Source organism: Martes martes (genome assembly GCF_963455335.1).
Source record: "Martes martes genome assembly, chromosome: 13".
NCBI classification, from domain to species: Eukaryota; Metazoa; Chordata; class Mammalia; order Carnivora; family Mustelidae; genus Martes; species Martes martes.
In genome coordinates this window covers 27,163,559-27,183,683 of record NC_137901.1, presented here as the reverse complement: position 1 = coordinate 27,183,683, position 20,125 = coordinate 27,163,559, and the positions used below count along the sequence as shown (strand labels likewise).

The window sequence follows — 20,125 nt, the reverse complement described above, 5'->3', positions numbered from 1 at the left end:
AAGACTGGCGGGAAGATGTTCGTGGCCTCAGACAGCTGAGATTTTTTAGCAGGTGTACAGGGTCAGGTGTCGTCATCGTGGGTCACAAGTCTAGTAGGAAACTAAGGCCCAGAGAAGTCCTATGTCCTGTCCAGTTCTGACTGCGAGGGGAGGCACCCTGGCCGCTAGGACAGGCCCTGGTGCCAGGTAACTCTGCCTGGCTTTCAAACCCTCTTTGGTAGCAGAGGCCTTCCTCACTGGCCTCTTGTGGACAGCAATCTGCTTTTCAAAAGACTGGTTTTCTTTGCTGCTTGAGAGCGGGCTTTTCAGAAAGGAGTGAACTCTGACCCCAGCCCTAGCTTCTGGGAAAGGGCTCAGCAGGGACCAGACTTCCAGCCATTTCCTGTGCTCTGTTTCCTCACACTGTCCTGGGGCCCTTGGGAGGGAGTCTGGGGGAGCCCCCTCCCTTCTGACTCTGTGGGCCCTGCCCCACATCCCTCCCCTCCCCACCGCCTGTTCTGCCCCCAACTCTGAGGGAGGGTGCCGCTGGGCCAACGAGCAGGAACCCGACACCCTGAGAACGGACCTGGGGAGGGTGGGACACTCCAGGCCAGTGTCCCCGGAGACCTGGAGGCTTCGGGTCCTGCCCTACTCTCCCAGGGTCCCATAGCCCTGGGAGGAGCCAGAGAGCTTTGGCCCTGGCCCGAGGGTAGGCTCTGCAGCAGGGACGTGGGCAGTCCTTGTGCCTGAGCCACTCCCCAGCAGGTGACGGTCCCCAAGGGCCATCCGCATGGGCAGCAGGCCAGGCTGAAGGGATATCAGGTTCTCCTTCCCTCTTTGTCTGAGGGATTGAAGGTGGTGCCTCTGGGCCCCAGAGTCTTAGGGATGAAAGCCCCTGTACTTCAGGGTGACCGTGTTGGTGCAGATTAGGATACAGCTAGAATATGCCTCCAGCTCAGGAGGCCGCCTGCTCTGAAGAAGACTCCATTAGGCCTCATGGCTCCACTGTCTCAGTCGCTATCCTAAGCGTGCTGACTTGTTGGCCTGGATCCCTTCTGCTTCCACCTAGGCCCGGCCCTGAGGCTCCCCTGGTCCCCCTGACTCTGTCCCCAGGCCAGAAACCACAGACTGTCCCCGTGTGTCCTCTGGGCATACTGGCCCCATTTCTGCACCTTCCTCCTCCTTGAGAGGTCCTCTCACTGCCACCCCTGCTTTATCAAGCCTCCTAGTTCCCTGGGCCCTGGCCCCACCTTCCATCCACAGTTGGCTTTCACGAAAAACCTCGGTTCAAATCTCTGCTCTGTCCTTTACCAGATGCATGTCAGTGAACCTTTCAGAGACTCGGGACCTGGGTCACCGTTATCCCCACCCACCTTGCCCCCAGCCCTCAGCCGCACAGTCCTCGGCTTCTCCTTACCTTTCCCTCCCCTGTGGGGCGGTATGCTTTCTGTCCTCTGATCCACCCACTTTCCAGCTGCCGGCCTGTTCAGACTCCCTGCCCACAAGGCACAAATCAGTCCCCGATCCCCAGGCATTGGGGGAGCACCTGCTGAGTCCCATGTGGACCAGGTGGGCATCCGGTGGGCCCCACACTGTGTGCTCCCCCTCCCCCCCCCCCGCCCCCCGTGCAGGGCTAGATGGGGCCTTCCTCTGCAACCCTGCACACCGCTCCTGCAACCCTCCCACCCCCCACCCTGCGCATGGCCAGGGCCCCTGCTTGAAGGTGCTGCCCCCAGCCCCAGCGCTCTGGGCAGCGCTGTGAGCACTGATTTTCTGAATTCAAAGATGTGAAGATGTTTTTGTGTCTTAAACTTGATGGGTTCTTTAGTAGGGTGCTTTGTTTCTGGGCGCTCCTTCGTTCTCTTCACTCCCTCAAAACGCTATTTAGCTCCTGATGAAGCTTGCAATCGATGGCATTTCAGCCCCGAGGAAGTATGATAAATGGATAGTGTAATCAGGGACATCTGGAGATTGTTTTTTAACCCAAGGGAGTAACGGTAATGGGAAAAATTGTGGGTTGTCTCTTGATGGGGGCATTTGGGGACATAAGCGCTGTTCAGACGTCGCTGATCGTTGGCTTGTCACGGGCCCAGATATTCTATGCTGAGAACTTCACTGCTCTGGTCTTAGAGACCAGATAAAATACTATTTCTGCTACCATCACAGACCCTCCACACCCTAGGATTGAGGGGAGCCTGGGGTCCCTGAGTGTCTGGCTTCTGGCTTCAATTCCCTTTCTGAGCAGGGATGCTGAGACAGAATCGTCCGGGGATGGAGATGAGGGGAGAGGGACACAGAGTCCCAGAATGGGAAGTCAAAGGGTCTTTGCAGGTAAAAACTACCCGAAACAGGGCAGACACTTTGGATCCCCTTTCTCTTGCTGCCCGTCCCGGAGAGAGGGTGCCTACGCTCACTTCCCAGTGCACCAACCGGAGGTTCCGGATGGCAGGGGAGCACAGCCTCTTCCGGCTGGGACAGTCCGTGGGTCCTCTTCCTAATGGGCCGCCATGGAAACCCGAAGGCTCCCCTCGCAGGGTGGGTGCCCTGGTGGCAGGATGCTGGCCAGCCCGGCCTGAGCGGTCCCCGGGCAAGCCATGGCTTTCAAACCCAGAGCTCACTTGGGTCCTTCCTGCCATTCTCGTTCCCTCTGGATTTCAAACCAGTCTGCCCTCCCCCTGTCTCAGTGCAGCCAGTGTCCCGGGCCGCTGTTTCTCCCCTAGACCCCCCGGCAGTCAGCAGCTCTCCACTGAACACCAGCTCCCAGAGAGGTGCGTGGGGATCCAGAAACAGTAAGGCATGAAGCTCTGCCAGCTGGGGGTGGTGAGTGTGAAGAAAGAGCCCAAGGTAGCCCCTGCCAGGTGCCAAAGGAGTGGTACAGACAGGGCGTTCTCCAGGAACTCAGAGGAGGCTGGTGGGCAGGGGAGGCATTTTTGGAAGAGCGGAGAGGTGACCTTTAAAGACGGGGAAGGCAGTCGGTGAGGTGTGAGCAAAGGGCCCGCCGTGGGAATGTGTGTGGTGTGTCTGGAACGTTGAATCTTCAGGGTGTGCATCTCACCTGTGAGCCATGGGGAGATCCCCAAGGGAAGACAGCCCAGGTAGGAAACTTGGCTAAAAATTCTGCTCCAGGTATGCAGATGGCGATCTTTACGGCTGCGCTCTCCCATAGCCAAGGCACTAGCCACCGGCCGCAGCTGAGCTCCTGGCAGGTGGGGCTAGTCGGGACTGAGATGCATTGTAAGTTCAAAAGCTACACTGGATTCTGAAGGCTTCATCCAGATAGAAAACAATGTAAAATACCTCTATCTTTTTTTTTTTCCTCTCTCGAGTACATGTTGAAATAATAACACATTGGATGTATGGCCCATGTAACGTATATTATTAAAATTAGGTCCACCTGTGTCTTTTTACTTCTTTGAAGGGTGGCTGGCAGAAAATGTTAAGTTCCACCCAGTGGCTCACCTCATCATACTTTTGGACAAGGCTGGATTAGAGTCTTTACAATATACTCTTTTTTTTTTAATGCAATTCCCTTTCTCGTAGTCATGGCTGTTTTTCACTTCTTTTTAAGATTTTATTTATTTATTTATTTATTTATTTATTTATTTGCAAGAGGGTGAGCAGGGGGAGGAGTAGAGGGAAAGGGACTGGCAGACTCTGTGCTGAGTGGGGAGACCAGGATGCGGGGCTCGATCTCGTGACCTGCTCCGAAACCAGGAGTCGGACGCTTAACCAACCGCGCCACCCAGGCGTCCTCACTTCTTCTCATTCTCTCTCAACAGCCGTCCTTCCCTCTTCTTGCCCCTGTCTTCCTTCACCTTGGCCTTCTTCTCTCTTGATGGTCAGGCGTGACGACAGGAGGTCCTGCTGCCCTCTGAAATGGCGGCTGGAGTCCCCGCACAGCTTGGGGGAGCCCGTCTCTCTCAGGTGCTATCCCCTATTTTTTGCTCCTCTTTCTTGGTTTGTGTCTGAGAAAGGGTGCGGTGAAGGTTGATATTTTTGAGACCCCGCGTGCTTGAAAATGTCCTTATTCTGTCCCCACACCTGATCAGTCAATCCTTCGGCTGGGCGCAGAGTCCTAAATTAAGATCTGTCTGCCCCCCCTACCTGTCCCCCCAGTGTCGTGAAGGCAGTTTCTCTCCTGTTTTCATGTTTCCAATGTTGCCCTTGACAAATCCCATGCTATTTTGCCCTCCAGACCCTTTGTGTGGCCCGTTTGCTCTGGAAGGTGTCAGAACGATCTTGGCTCCTACAATTTGGACATTTCACAGGTGCTTTAATGTGGGGTTCTGACCCCATCCGTTCTGCAGAGCATTCGGGGAACCTTCTATCCAGAAGCTCAGATGGTCAGTTCTGGGAAATACAATATTTTCCATAATCTCCTCCTCATTGTTTCCTGCAGCTTTTCTCTCTCACTAGACACGTATGGAACTTCCGACCCATCTATGTTTATATCTGTTTTCTCTTACTTACTATTTCTTGGTTTTCTTGTTCTGCTTCCTGGGAAAGTTCCCCAGCTTTATCTTCTGACCGTCCTCTTTTTGGCTTCTGAGAGCTCTCTCTCTCTTGTTTTCCTTAGCTCCTTTTAAAAAATCTTCTTGTTTCACGAACCCAAAATTTTATTTCTCAGAGGGTATTAACTGTAGTGTTTTTGAAGTTTATTTTTTCCTGGTCCTTGCATTACCTCTGTTTCTCTGAGTTCCTTTTCTTTTCTCCTTTTTAAAATTTGATACACTCTCTGTTTTCACCCTGTAGTCTTTCTCAGAGACTGGTTACCCTTGGGTTATCTGTTCATAGTGAAGAGTAGGTCACTAAAAGCTTTCCAGAAACTGTACGTGAGTGTGTTTGTGTGGAATTTTTAATTTATGGGCTTCATTACAGAGTGGCCAATTGGAGACCCAGACATTTTACTGGGGACTCCCAAATAGAAGTTTCTGTAAAGCTCTTTCTGAGACCAGTTCCCAGCACCCTGGATGACAGTGCTTTCAGAACCAAATGGCAGAAGGGGGTGTCCTCTGCTTGCCCCCAACTGCTGCGCACCTGCCCTCCTCTATGGGAGCTTGTCTGGCCCAGTTTCCCTACAAAATGTCAGGGTGAGGGAGGGGTAGGTTGTCAGTGCCTCCATGGGAAAGGGGAGAAGCCCCAGGCAGACCCGGTCCTCATACAGGCTTGTAATCGGTGCCCTCTCTCCTGCCTTCCAAAGTAGCCAGCACCTCCAATTCCTGATCTTTCCAGCACGGGTGGCAAGATCTGTCCACTTCTCGCTGACCGCCCCTTCGGTAGGCACTGGGTTTCCAGTTTCTCAGTTCTGCTAATTCCTCCATCTGCTTTCCATCTTCCAGAAATCTGTTGACATCTGTTGCCTGCGCGTGTCACTTCTACTGTTCTCTCTGTCCTTATCTATTCATCTTCTCTTTATTCCTTTGCTCTCATTTCAGTGGGGGTTGGAAGGAGCAGATGTGTGGTGAGCTTACCACATGTAGCAGGAAGCCCCTATGAATGTTTCTGAAGTTTGCCCAGTCCTGTCCCTTACTTAGTAAAGGATGCTCCCGGGTCATTCCTCATGGAGAACTTGTAAAGGCTTTCCTGTCGTCAAGGTCAATTTTATTTAGAAAAGTGGAGGAGACTAGATTAAACGTACCATGAACCCAGCTTATAGTTCCTTTTAAATTAATTATAACATCGTAACAAATTATTTAATTTTTATTTAAATAAAAATGACTTTTTTGCATTAGTCCTTTTCACAGAACTGCATGTAAAAAAAATGTCTGGTTGTTTTGCCTCTGGAAATTAGGATTCCCTATCGGCTGGGTCCCTGGCGAGGCTGGACAGCCTTTTCTCTAGATGGCATTTATTAAAACAGGAAGTCGGGCCAATGAGATTGCATGGGAGGAGTCTAATTCAGGAAAGCCAAACAGCCTTCAGGGACCTTAACTCCTTTAACAAGTGTGTTGGTTTTTTTAAAGGATGCTGGCTTCTCTGTTCACTGCCTGGAACACACCTCCCCCTTCCAGCACACACAGCCCAGAGCCTCTCCCTGGCTGCGGCGGGACGGCCAGGTGGACCTGAAAGCAATGACCTCGCGGCTTCCGAGGAAGGCCACCTGTCCCACCAGCCGCAAGGGCGTCCCCTTGGCAGGGGCGGGGCACAGGGCGGGTCATCACGGAGTCTTCTCTGTCCTTGCCTCTCCAGGTGCCCCTTTTCAAAGGTCTCAGCATCCTCACGCTACCTCCTGCCGTCACTTCCACCTGGGCCCCCCGCAGCCGCAGCAGCTGGCGCCAGACTTCCCCCTGGCCCACCCCGTGCAGTCGCAGCCGGGCCTCAGCGCCCACATGGCCCCGGCCCACCAGCACAGCGGCACCCTGCACCAGTCGCTGACTCCGCTGCCCACCCTGCAGTTCCAGGACGTCACAGGTCCCTCCTTCCTACCTCAGGCCCTGCACCAGCAATACCTCCTGCAGCAGCAGCTCCTGGAAGCCCAGCACCGCAGGCTCGTCTCGCACCCGAGGTGGGCGGGGCGGGGCCTGGGCGGGGCCGGGGGCGGGGCCTCGGGCAGGACTCTGGGCTTCCGGCTGCCACCCCGCGGGCTGGGCGGGCGGTCACCACGTGGGGTTCTGTGCGGGAGGCAGCTTTTACTCCAGTTTCAGGCGGTGAACGTCCCCTGGACCCGACACGGGTTCCCTCGGTAGCCAGTGTGTGTCCTTGTCACATCACCCAGGTGCAGGGGCAGGGGCCGGATAACTGGTGGTTTACAGTGCTCACGGTGGAAGATGGGAGTCCTCATGTCCCCTGGAGCTTCTTGATCACCTGATGCTAACACCTAAAGTCCCTAAGGGACACCAAAGGACACAGCTGCTTCCGCCCTGCCCTCAGAGAGCCCATGGTCTGGTTGGGGCGACCAGCTATGAAACAAATGAAGAGTAAAATTAGATAATACGGGGCAAGTCAGTTCACCTCTCTGAGCCTCAACTGTTAAGAAAAAGAGAGTACATCAGGGGTTCGCAAACATTTGTGCCTTAGGACCCTTCACACTCTTAAAAAGTATTGAGGATTACACAAGCTTCTGTTTACATGGGTTATGACTATTGATATTTACCATGTTGGAAATTAAAATTGAGCTATTTAAACCATATTTATTAATTCATTTAAAAATACAAGAACAAACCCATAGAAACAAAAAAGACCAATTGTGTCTTTTTTGTGAAAAGAAGGTATATATTCATGTAGTGAGAAGAGGGATTTTTTTTTTCATATTTGCAAATCTTTAATGCCTGGCTTAATAGAAGACACCTGTGTTCTCATGTCTTCTTCTGCAGTCTGTTCCAGAATCACATGTAGTTTCTAGAAAATTCACCATTCACCTGTGAGAGAATGAGAGTAGAAAAGCAAATAACATCCTAGTACTATTATGAAAATAGATTTGACTTCACAAACCCCATGAAGGAGTCCCGGGGGCCCCCAGGGGTGCCTGGACCACACTGAGGACCGCTAGACCTAATGATTTCTAGGGCTCTAAGAGTCTGTGACTGTGGGGGTTGGGGTGTGGGGGGCACAGGTGACTGTTGTAGCAGTTCAGTGAGAGGAGAGGTCATCATGCCTGCGGTGTGCAGGGAGGCCTTCCTGTAGGTGGTGTCTTTGACTGGGGCCATGAAGGCTGGGAAGAGTGTGGAGAAGGGTGGAGGAGAGGAGAAGGGCGTGGCAGGAGCAGAGGGGTGCACAGGTGTGGGAAAGTCTACAGGAGGCACGTCTGTGTCCCCTGAAGACAGCTCACGAAATTCAGAGGGAAGAAGTAGGAGAAATAGCAGAGGAGGCCAGGGAGTTTGGGTGGGACAGGTGGCCGGCAGGAGACACACCGAGGGAAAGGACTCAGCATAGTGGGCAGCCCCCAGACAGCAGGAATGTTTGAATTATTGACAGCCACCAGCTGGGAAACGTCCTTGGAATTTGGGAAGAGGGACAAAACCCACTGCTCTGTAGGCTGTAGGCTCAGGCTGGCCAGGGCTGCTCAGTGCTCTAGGGGCTGGGCTGGCCCCGGGCCAGCCTTGACGCCATGGGCCCTCCTTCCCTTCCCATGCAGGCGGAGTCAGGAGCGTGTGTCTGTCCATCCCCACCGCCTCCACCCCAGCTTCGACTTCGGCCACCAACTCCAGACGCCTCAGCCCAGGTATTTGGCTGAGGGCACTGACTGGTGAGTGTTTGGGGGCCCTAAGCAAGAGAGGGGGTGGGGAGGGTCTTGCCTGATCCATGCAGTTCCTGTTTCCTTCACGTTGAATGGCGCAGGAGGCCTATCTTCAAGCTCCAGGCTTTGCCTGTGCCCCCAGTCACCCTCAAGGCCACGTGACCCCCACTGGGCCTGGTTAAGGCAATTAGCTCAGGACATGCCTGGGTAGCACCATGGGCCCAGCCTGGGGCTCTGTGCTCATGGTCCTGCAGGGGAGGAGGGGACAGAGACACAAAACATTTCCCAAGGTCAATGACGCCTGGAAACCAGTGGTTTCTGGGAGGCAGGCAGAAAGGAGAGTCTCAGGAGCTAGCTAATCAGGGAGGGCTTCCTGGAGAGGGTGGACCTTGAGGGATCCACAGAGAGGAGCCAGGGCAACCCAGCAAGACCAAACACGGGCTTGTGGAGGCAGAGCAGGGTTGGAGGTAAGGACTGAGGACAGAAGCTGGGGAGAGAGATTGAGGGCTTTGCTGTGATATCTTTGTAGGCACTGAAATCCTGTGTCTTACAATTTCTTGCACTTGGGACAGAGGGATAGAGGTCTTTGTTGCCCTGCGATGTAGTGTTGCTTGGTTTGGGGTCCTCTGTCCCACCTGCCTCTCTGGTCCTAGCTCAGGACTTGGTTGACCTACACTAGGGTGTGATGCAGACGTCCAAACACTTGAAAAAGACGTATAGTTCCCCGAAGCATTTGGGTTTAGAGGGCATCATGCCTGCAACTTATTTTCAAATAGTTCAGGGAAAAACCCCATAGAGAAGTGTGTGTGTAGCTTTTGTAAGTATACGTGGAGAGAGAGAGAAGGAACTAGAAATGCGGCAAAATAGTAAAACATTAACGCTTGGGGAACCTGGGTGAAGGGGATCCGGGAATTCTTCGGGCTGGTCTTGTAACTTTGGAGTCAACATGTTGCTGTTTGAAAGAATATAAACGCAAACAAACAAAAAACTTCTATGGAGAAGCCGGGACTATATTAAAAAAACAAAAAACAAACAAACAAAAAAAACAAAAAAACCACCAGACGTGCTCTGTGTCATTTTCCAGCTGTCAGTCAGGCGGACAGGGCTTCCAGGAATGGTTCAAAAGCGGGCGAGTTCCGGTTGACTGCGTGCAAAAGGTGCTTCCAGGCTCAGGAAATAGTTGTTCTAAGGCGTTCCCATGTCTCCCAGCCCTCTGCTCGCTCTGGGGGACGCTCTGTGAAATTGAACACTTCCTCAAAGGAGAGGCTACACGGCAGCCAACTTCAGCCCAGGCTTTTTCTAATTAGCAGATTCAAATCAGGAAGGTTTAATTGCAGTTTGGATTGAATTCTGTCCCTCAGCAGTCAAGTCCATCCAATTTAATTCAATTCAGTACACACTGGGTGATTTGAACAAACATGGGGGAGCCAGCGCGGCCAGTGGGACCAGGGAGGTGACATGGGTGAGTGGTGAGTCTTGTCCTGGGGTGGTGTCGGGAGCCCCACAGGTATGAGCCTCCCCAGCTAGATGGCTTTCCGCACTTCACTCCCTCTGCGCTTCTGACCTCTGTCCGCCTGAGAAACAAAGACTGAGGCCCTGAGAGGCCTCAGCAGGGGACGAGGGGAGGATCCTGCCCTGAGTCACATCTGGGTTCACCCTGGGCTTTTTCTGCCTGGCCTATCCGCCTTACTTTGGGATATTTAAACCCTACTCTACCCAGGCAGCTTCTCTTAGCTGGGCATCTTGGCCAAGAGTGTGGGGGAGCAGCAGCCCTTGCGGCAGCAATCCCCAATATGCCCCCCTTTTGGTCCATACCGGATAACTCGACCCTGACCTTGAGCTCCAATGTCTCTGTCCTCATCATGCTCCTTCTTTGACTCATTCCCGGCTTCATACTTCCAGCTGTGATGCTAAGGTCTGATTGCACCCCGTTCTACCACCCAGCCCCTAGCCCTGGCCAGGCAGAGTCCCCCCACAGATACCTGGGACCTGTGAGACGGTGGGTGGAGGACAACAGCATCCGACTGTCCTTCCGCTGCCGGCGGCTCTGCCTCTGCCAAGCCTCCAGGTTCACCTGCGAGACGGTGCCAGCTCTTAAGCTCTCTGGGAAGAATGTCAGGCTCAAGGTAGCAGCCAGACCACAGCACGCTTCAAGGCCGTTGATAGTGAGTGGAAAATAAAGTTTAGCTTAATATTTAGATGCAACTGACAAGAAACTATGCATTGAGACAATGCCCCCCATATATATACACACATATATACACACAGACACACACTCACATATACACACATCACATCTGGAAGCAGGAATTCCTTAAATATCTCTCATATCTTTTTTCCTTATTTTGGATGTATTTGTTGAAGAGATGTGGGCTGTTTTTTCTGTGTTTTCCCCCGCTTGGTTCTTGCTGGTTGCCCTCTGCTGTATCCCTTCAGAGGTCCCTCCGTTTTCCTCAGTTTCCTGAGCACTGGCACTTAGATCAAGGGTTGAGCAGATTCACGTTCAACTCTTACTATTTCTTGGCAAAAATACTGACAAGGGGTGTGTTCTCCCAGCGGAAAGCTGGTTGTCTCTCCCTCTGCGGTGTTAGCCATTGGTGATCTCTGCCCGGAGCCTTTACTTCTTTCGGGGATGCAGGGAGGTGCCGAATAACTCCACCATTCCTTATTCATTTGTTAGCTAGAAAGCTTTTAAAAAGAGGAATTTCCCTTCATCAACTATTTGGCTACCCTCAGTCCAGTTAACAGAGGAAAGGCAGGATAAACGTTGGATTCTTTCCCTGTCTTTACTGGTTTTCAAAATGAAGCGTTGGTTCCCTAACGTCCTTCGAAGGGACTGGTTTTCTTTACCATCATTTCCCTCTCATGGATCCAAACCTGTTTAAGAAGTTCCCATCTGCTGGAATGATGCTTGCTGACACGCCCCTTGTCTAAGCCCTGGCCAGTGGGAACCTCTTTGGGATGCTGTGATAACTTTCTTGCTTTCAGTTATAACAGGAGGTTTCAAATCATTTTGCACATTTTCTGCTCCAGACCTGAAATTGGCCATTTCCCAAGGAGCCCTGGTTCCTCTTCAGTTGGAATGACTGATTTTTTTTTTTTCTTTTAAGGGAGTTTTCCTGTCCTTGTAGGAGTCGGGGGTAGGGGTCCAGGATGGCCTTCCCAGCCTCATGGCTGCAGAGGTCCCTCTTCTGTGGTTTTCTCACAGTGGCACAGATGTGGCCTCTGCTCCCCCTCCCCCTCCACTTCCACCTGACTTGTCTTCCCTTGGCTCCGTGTCCCTGACCAGCTCTGTTTGGATCCTTTCAGCGTTTCTCTCAAGGATGGGCTTTGTCTCGGGAGGGAGCTTCGGTGCACTCATTCTAAGGAGTTTTCTGGGGCGTAGACCGTTCCAGCCCCTTCAGACCTGGCAGACCCCTTTTCTCCCAAGTCTCTGTTTCCTTCACTTTAAAGAGAGGGGAAGGGGTGGGTGACGCCACGTCCCTCGCAGCTCTGGTGGTTTGTGACTCTGAGTCTTGTGTCTGGGGTCCCTCCTGTAAGCAGATGACTGAATCCCAGCACCCTGTGGTTCACCGTGGCCTTGTCCCCGCAGGGATCTCAGTGTGGACGCCGGCTTGAGCCCTGCCCAGTTCCAGGTGCGGCCCATCCCTCAGCACTATCAGCATTACCTAGCGACTCCTCGAATGCACCACTTTCCCAGAAACTCCTCCTCCACGCAGATGGTGAGTGCACAGGCTCTGCCAGGGAACGGACCCCCTGACTGCCTGTGGGTGCCGGCGGCAGACTAAGGCCCATGGCTCCCTTGTGTCCTGCTGTCCCCTCCCCGCTGCTGTTCCCACTCTGGCTTGATCTGCCGGACAAAAGGCCTTTGTCCCCGCAGGGCTCTGTGATTGCAAAAGGGGGCAGGGTGGCTCTGGGGGGGCCTTCCCAGTCCCTGGCGTTGCAAGCTCCATGGAGCGGAGGTGAGGACAGGCCATTAAAGTGGCACCGGACTGTTGGCGAAATATTATCTCCAGACAGCCCGTGCATGTAGCTGCCCTAGAACACATTTTCCCCCCTTCCAGCCCTTGTCTCCACCATTAACCTCCCCGTCCTCAGTCTCCTTGTTTGTACCATGAGAGGTTTGCATGAGTAATCACTGAAGCCCTTGTCCGCTCTGACGTTCTGTGATTGGTGTTGTAAGCACCATCTCCTACGAGAAAAAGTTAACATTTATGGACACTCAGTGCATGGCAGGCCCTGCTCTAAGCACGTTATGCGAATTACTCGCAACCTTACATGAAAGGGTGTTTATCCCTGTTTTACAGCTGGGCAAACAGGAGCAGAGAGGTTAAGAAACAGAGCTCATGCAGTGAGTAGGTAGAGGAACTGTGATGGAAATCTGGGCCCTCCAGCTCATAGTCGGGGCCAGGGGCAGGGGTTGGGGGAGGGTGTGAGCGGGGCAGGGTCTTGCCAGGGCAGGGTCAGATCCTGTCTTTATTTAACATTTTGGTATTTTGTTCATTATGGACTTTTGGCAATAATTTTGATTTTTTAAAATATTGCATTAAAATATTATTTACCTTCATTATTGAGTCTACTGTGCTGAAATACTATTTACCTTGATTACTGAGTCTTTTGTGCTGAAATTCATGCTCTCACTGGCCCTGCCTGGCCAGGACGTGGCCCATGCCCTTCACCATCTGAGACACTGTCTGGGGCAGTACTGAGTAGAGGGGAAGGAAGGGGCCTGCGGCCACCCAGCTGCCTGGGTTTGAAATCATCGTCTGCCACTTAGGCACTGACTTTATCTATTTGTGTCTCGTTTCCCCTACCAGTAAGTTGGGGGTAGCAATGGTAGCCACATCCTAGATCAGATGAGATCACTCAAGTTGTTACGTGCAGTGCTTTGACAGTGCCTTTCTGGGAATAAATGTCCAATCAGCTGAGTCATCTTACTAATGATATTAGTATACGGTGTATATATTTACTAATTCATACTTACTTTATTGATTTTGTTATTTTGGGGAGGTATAGGCTTGGTTCTTGATGAGGAGAGGAGGGTACATAAAAGTAGGAAAGAGAACACTCCCCTGAAGACTTTCGGGGGTGTGCAGCTTGGCCAGTTATGGGGGGAGCAGTTGGATGCTGGGATCCTGCAGCCAGGAATCCCATCTGAGGTGTTTTTCTCTCCAACAGGTCGTCCATGAAATCCGAAACTACCCTTACCCTCAGCTTCACTTCCTTGCTCTCCAGGGACTAAACCCCAGCAGACACACCTCTGCGGTGCGGGAGAGCTACGAGGTATGCCCACCCCCTGTCTGGTTCCATCTGGGTTGGGAGAGACATCATGAATGTTCATGGTCCCCTCTCCCTCTCTCCTGCTGGTGGGTAGGGCATGGGAGGTTGTGGGGAGCTTTGGGCTTGAGCATAAGAGAGAGAAAAAGAGAGAGTGAGTAAAGACGTTGGGTCTTTCAGTACCAGCCAAGTTCTTCCTGGTGGTTATGTGAGTGCTTCCTGCTAACATCTTTCAGTGCCCTCCCTCCGTATCGTGTGTGTGCACGTGTGTGAGTGAGGGAGTACATGCAGAGTGCACATGTCCACACTTTCCTCTTTGCAGGAGCTGCTGCAGCTCGAGGACAGGTTGGGAAATGTGACTCGGGGAGCTGTACAGAACACCATTGAGAGGTTTACTTTCCCCCACAAATACAAGAAGGTGAGTCTGCTAGTGGATCAGCCCGTGTCATTGAGGGGTTGTGGTTAGATGCTCTGAAACTGTGATGTTTCCCCAGGATCTTCTCCCTTGTCTCTGCCAGGTGTGACCAGGAGGGGAGATGGGGGTGCCTCTCATCATGAAGGAGGAGGGCTGGATGTGTGTGTGCATGTGGACTTGTGAGTGGGTGAGTTAGGTGGGCATACAGGTGTATGAATGCTTGTATCTGAATGAGTGGGCAAAGGGAGCACCTGCAGTGAAGGCCAAGATATGTTTTAGAAAAGAAGTCCAAGTCCAATCCCACATGGAGACAAATGGGCAACTAAGACTTCAGAGCAGGAGTTTCCAATCGTCATTGAGCAGCAAGATCTCCCGAGGAGCTTTTAAGGCCACACATTCAAAGCTCCACCCTAAGCCTATAGAAGTACCCTCTTCACCGATATAGCTCAGGAGTCTGGAGTAGGATTAGAACCCAGCCATCTGATTTTTAAATATTTTAAAATTCCAGTAAATAAAAAATTTGGAAGCAACCAAGATGTCATTCAATAAGTGAGAGGATAAACAACAGTGGTGCATCCATACAATGGAATATTAGTCCATGATTTAAAAAAAATGAGCCATGGAGAGACATTAGGGAACCTTAAATGCATATTACTAAGTGAAAGAAGCCAACCTGAAAAGGCATACTGTATGATTCCAATCATATAGCATTCTGGAAAAGGCAAAAGTAGACAGTTAAAAGGTCCCTTGTTGCCAGGGGCTTTAGGGGGAGGGACAGATGAGTGAATGGGTGGATCACAGGCTATTTTTAGTGAAACTGTTGTATGCCACTGTAATGGTGGACACATGACGTGGTGCATTTGTCGAAGCCCATAGAACAGTACAACAGGAACAGTGAACCCTAATGTGAACTCTAATAACAGTGTTCCACTATCAGTCCATCAGTTATAACAAATGTACCACACATGCAAGACGCTAAAATAGCTCAGACTGTGTGTGTGTGTTGAGTAGGGGGAGGGACAAGGGAACGGGCTGTATTTTCTGCTCAATTTTAATGTAAGCTAAAATTGCTCTACAAAATAAATTCCTCTGTGAAAAAAAATTTTTTTTTTTTAATTTAAGAACTAAAAGCTTGATAAGTACTGAGAGAGTTGGCATGAGAAAATGCTCATCGAAGTCAAGCCAGAGCCCATCTTACTGCCTCATGAGGCACTAGGGCTCAGTGGTCATGAGCACTGAGTGTTGGAGTCAGATAGGGCCAGTGTTTAATTTCAGCGTTACTGCTGTCTTTGTTTGGGCTGCTGTAACAAAGTACCATCAGCTGGGTGGTTTAAACCGCAGCCATTTATTTCTCACTGTTCTCAAGCCTGGGAAGTCCAAGATCAAGGCACTGGGTTCTCTTCCTGACTTGTAGATGGCTCCATTCTTGCTGTATCTTCACAGGGCAGAGAGAGGAAGCTCTGGTGTCTTTTCCTCTTCTTATGGGGCACTAATCCCATCATAGGGGCTCTGTATTCATGACCTCAGCTAAACCTAATTAGCTTCCAGAGGCTCCCATCTCCTAATACCATCACATTGGGGGGTAGGGCATCAACATCTGAATTTGGGATTGGGAGGCAAAGACATTTAATCCATAGCCACCACTGAGAGCTGTGTAGCTCTGGACAACTTACTTGACTTTTCTGGCCCCTTCCCCATCCTTTTTAGTGTCAAATAGGAATGATGTGTTAGTAGCAACCATAAGGGGTTCCCCAGTGGGATAATGCATGTAACAGCTTAGTACAGTACCTGGTATCTGGTGAGTGATCAGGGATGGTGAACTGCTCTCACCTTGATAGAGGGCTCACTTGTTCTAGGCTTGCATGGATGCCCGTGATACCAGTTCAAAGGCCATGATCTTGGTCTGTGCAGATCCTCACACAGGCATTGGATTCATCCATATGTGATTTCAACCAACATTCATTATCTACAATGTGTCTTATATGGGTAGTATGTTCATGGAGGAAATGACAGTATTTCAGTAACTAAGGGTAGCATTAGCAAATGGAAGATAATCATTCTCTGCAGGGCGAGCTTTGGGATACTGGAGGAGAATATGGAAGGCAATGAGTGGCGTGTTCAAGACCCCAAAGCAGCTTCCACTCCTCTGACCAGGGTGTGCTCACTCTCGCCAGGTCCACACACCACACCTGCCCTCAGGGCCACAGGCCATGAGGGGAAAGGGAGAGAACACACACGGAGGATGAAAAGGGAACATGGACCAAGCCAATAATATAAAGAGTTGAGGTAAAAATGATGAGAATAAAGGGAGAATTAGGGGAATAAAATAGTATAAGAAAGAAATAAGAATAATTAAAAACTTGAAATGATAAAATCTAGGACCCAAACGAAATGTGAAAAAAAAACTTTGAAAATTCAAACCGAGAGTCAAATAATACAAAACAAAAAATATTTTACAATAGTGATGATAAAAGAATAAAAAATACAAAGGAAGAATAGTCATGGAGACAAATATAAAAAGTAAGAATTGGGCAAAGATATGAAAACAGCATACATAATGAAAACCAATCATACTGACATGAAAGGGAATGTGAATGAGGACAAAAAGGTACGGGAAGAAGGGATAAAATTAATATAAAATAAATGCTGAGAAGAGTTCCCATTAAAATAAAAGTTACATAGGTAATGAGAAGACAACCCAGAAGACATAAAAGATTAAAAATACAAAAGAGGAAATAGGGAGAGTTGAAAAGAGACTGATTAAAGAAATATAGATTAGGGACATCTGGGTGGCACAGTTGGGTAAGATCCGACTTTTGGTTTTGGCTCAGGTTGGGATGTCAGGGTTGTGAGATCAAGCTCTGAGTTGGGTTCTGTGCTCTGAGTGGAGTCTGCTTAAGACTCTATCTTCCTCTCCCTCTGCCCCTCTCCCTGCTCTCTCTCTCTCTCTCTCTCTCTCTCTCAAATAAATAAATATTGAAAAAAAAAAGAAATATAGATTAGATGTAGTAGAACAAGGTTAGACTATTTGGTTGAAATCATTAACTATAAAAAGGAAATAATGAATAATGGTGGGAAAAAATAGAAAATAGGTAAATAGTGAACCTTATTAGTATCTTTTATAGAACATTCCTTTTCTCAAAGGACCAACTGAAAGAAGGCCACTCCTCCCGGAAACACAGGTGGGCTGTTAGGCAGGCAGACCATCGCAACTCAATTCATACTCAGAAGCCATGATGATTATATGGGACTGTGGATGTACTTCTGATTTTCTGGTTTCTAGACAACAGAACACTTACTGCATTGGCCAGCACATGGTTTGCTGTTGGAGTGGATAGGGCCCAGGGAGGCTGAGAGCAGAAAGCATAGATTTTCTTCTATGTTCCGGTGAGGCTACAGCACTCCAGAGACCACATCAGACTAAGGAACTCCAGAGCTTAGGACCAAGGATTGGAGTGGGGAAACCTAGCATCTGAGCCGGCCCCAAGGTCATAGCTATTCTGTGGGCGACTTTTTTAAAAATCTTGTGACTCTTCAGAATTTTCTCTTGGCAAAATGACCTTTAAGTCTGCTTCTCTCTGGAGAGGGGACAGAAGGGCTAGTTTTCTTCCCATGGATATTATCAGACTGTTTCACTGCACAGCTTGGAGATGGGGACAAGAAAGGTGGGCCAGTTTCATTCACTGATTAGATTCCTTCCTCCCCAGAATATTTTGAAAGTACCTATGATGTACCTTCTGCTTGCCCAAGTATGTAACAATAGCCAAGGAAGGGTGAACCATGGTCCACATCATCTAAGAACTTGGAAATTTCTATAGAGCAGTTAACGATTTTCAAATAATTAACATAGAATTTAAAACAATTCAACTAAAGTCAACAAGTGTAAACAGCGTGACTATATGATGTCCAAACTCATGTTGGAGCTAGTGCCTATCTTAAAGGAATTTTCTGGATAGGAAGAAATCCAACAATATAAAATAACCGTATGGTAAAAATGATATGAGTTGAGGAATTTTGCTTTCACCTAGTTATGAATGAATAAATGAGTAGAACTTAGTTGAGTGAAAGAGAGAAAAGAAGGAGGGAAGGAGAGAAGGAAGGAAGGGAGGGAGGGTAGATGGGTAGATGGATAGAAGGATAGATGGATGGAAGGTTGGAAGCTGAGTGGATAAGTGGATGGGTGGGTGAGTGGATGTATGCATGTATATATGTATGGATATATGTATGGATGGTGAGAAGGTAGATGGGTGGATGGGTGAGATGTTGGGTGGATGGAGGGTGACCGAGTGAGTGGATGGGTGGATGAGTGGATGGGTAGATGAGTAAATGGGTGAGTGGATGGACAGATAAAGCATGCTGGACCTGAATGTGGAGGCAGAAGCCTGGAGGCAGGGATCTAAGTAGGAAAGGACATAAGGGAAGAGTGGATGGTGTGAGGGGAATAGGAAGGGGAAGCAGTTTATCCACAAGACATAGTTTTACCATGTACCGATTCATTCATTCCTTTCCAAACTCTATACCTGTCAACCAGGATAACCACCACTGTATCCCAAGGCAAGGAGAAAGAGCTGGGGAGGAGGCCAGGAAAAGGGTCTGGGATAAGCACCCAAGTCTGGGGATTCCTTAAGAACTTACAAAGACACTGACTCCTGGGTAAGGGAGGGGGAGGCTGTGGTTGTAAGACCGGGGTCTCCAGGTGAGCTGCTCCAGGTAACTGATTCTCCTCTTCTGCTTCTCATAGCGAAGACCCCAGGATAGCAAGGGCAAGAAGGAAGAGGGGGAGGAGTCAGACACAGATGAGAAATGCACAATTTGTCTGTCTATGCTGGAAGATGGAGAAGATGTGAGGTAAGAGACCTGCTCCTTCTGTCCCTGCTCCCTTCCCCCCGCAGGTATTAACGATCAGTCACGTGCTGTATGTCAAGGGTACAGTGCTTGTTTTCTTGTGCATGTGCATGCTAAGTGTGCCATAGATTGTTATGTGGTTCTTCAAGAAAGGTGGCGTGTGGAATGTTCTAGATGTGTGATGCTTACGGTGTGGACTGGTGGACACAGAGTGTAAGAGAACAGAGGGATATTTGGCTTGGATGGGTATAAGACAAAGTCATGGCTTTGTTTCAGGCTGGTCTGAAGGGGCTTCATGGAGGAGGAGGGCTGTAGGGTGCTCTTCCCTGTCATGACTCCCCAGCCCCGCCACAGTTTCACTGCAGGGCAGGGCTCCCAAGACCCTCTTTGGCCCATCCCCCAGTGGTACCAGTGTGGGCCACACCCCACCCCCATCCTGTGATAGCCAGTATCGCGCCGCCCCTGGCCCTCCCGGGACCCCTCCCTTTCCACCAGTCCTCTGACCCTCCCTTCTCTTCCAGGCGCCTACCCTGTATGCATCTTTTCCACCAACTGTGTGTGGACCAGTGGCTCGCCATGAGCAAGAAATGTCCCATCTGCCGAGTGGACATTGAGACACAACTGGGAGCCGACAGCTGAGGGAGGAATTAGCCAGTGGACGCCCCATTTTCCTTCACCAGGTCCCCCCACGGCCATAGCCCTTGCAGCCAAACTTTGCCTTCTGAGCCATTTGATGTAGAGGAAAAGCCTGCAAGCACATTTTGTGGAAAGAGGAGTTGGCGGTATCAGTGTCTGAGGGAAAGGAGGGGTGGGGGGAGGACCCCCCCATCCAGAATGGTGACTGCCCCCATCCACCTCGCTGCGCGGGAGGGAGCTGGCCGTGCCCGGAGCAGGGGTGGGAAGGGGGGGCCCACGCTGCTGAGAATCTGGACGGGAACTGGAAGGTCCTAGCTGACAGACAGGCCCCTCAATCCTGTCCTTGGAAGGGTTGTATATATACCTCTCGACCACGTAGAAACCATGTAGGGGTCTCTAGCTATTTCTGTGGATGGCAGCCGGAGCATGTTAGCTTAAGAAAAATGTCGTGTGTGGTGCTCTAGTCATCTGTGGTGGACATGTCGCTGTTACGAATTCGCACCAAATATTTCTCATTGAGTTCCTTGTTTTGGTGCCTGACTGAACCAACAAACGACAGCCCAAATCTTCCCGTCTTTATGAGAAAAAAGGAGAAAAGAATCAAAAGTGAAAAAAAAAAAAAGCCAAATCCTGTTTTCTGGTGAAAAAGGATGATTTTTTTTTTTTTTTTTCACTCAGGTTGGGAGGCGGGGCGGGGTGGGGGGGGAATCTTTTGGTTTTGGTTTTGGTTTTTTCCTTTGCTTTTGTTTTTCTCATGTTTACAGTGCGTGGAGTGTAGAAGGGGAGCATCTGGGGAA

At 50.2% G+C, this 20,125-nt stretch overlaps 1 protein-coding gene across 1 annotated transcript in view; it reads left to right on the top strand.

Moving 5' to 3' along the window:
• ARK2C (arkadia (RNF111) C-terminal like ring finger ubiquitin ligase 2C) overlaps window positions 1-19,331 on the top strand; it is a gene marked incomplete at its 3' end in the record, with an annotated part of 98,648 nt that extends 79,317 nt beyond the window's left edge. The window contains exons 2-8 of the mRNA XM_080822179.1: window positions 6,169-6,484; window positions 8,054-8,164; window positions 11,748-11,877; window positions 13,334-13,438; window positions 13,755-13,850; window positions 18,589-18,695; window positions 19,214-19,331. Coding sequence (XP_080678305.1) covers window positions 6,169-6,484; window positions 8,054-8,164; window positions 11,748-11,877; window positions 13,334-13,438; window positions 13,755-13,850; window positions 18,589-18,695; window positions 19,214-19,331 — 983 coding nt within the window. The remainder of the gene's footprint in view (window positions 1-6,168; window positions 6,485-8,053; window positions 8,165-11,747; window positions 11,878-13,333; window positions 13,439-13,754; window positions 13,851-18,588; window positions 18,696-19,213) is intronic.
• Between the last annotated feature and the right edge of the window lie 794 nt (window positions 19,332-20,125).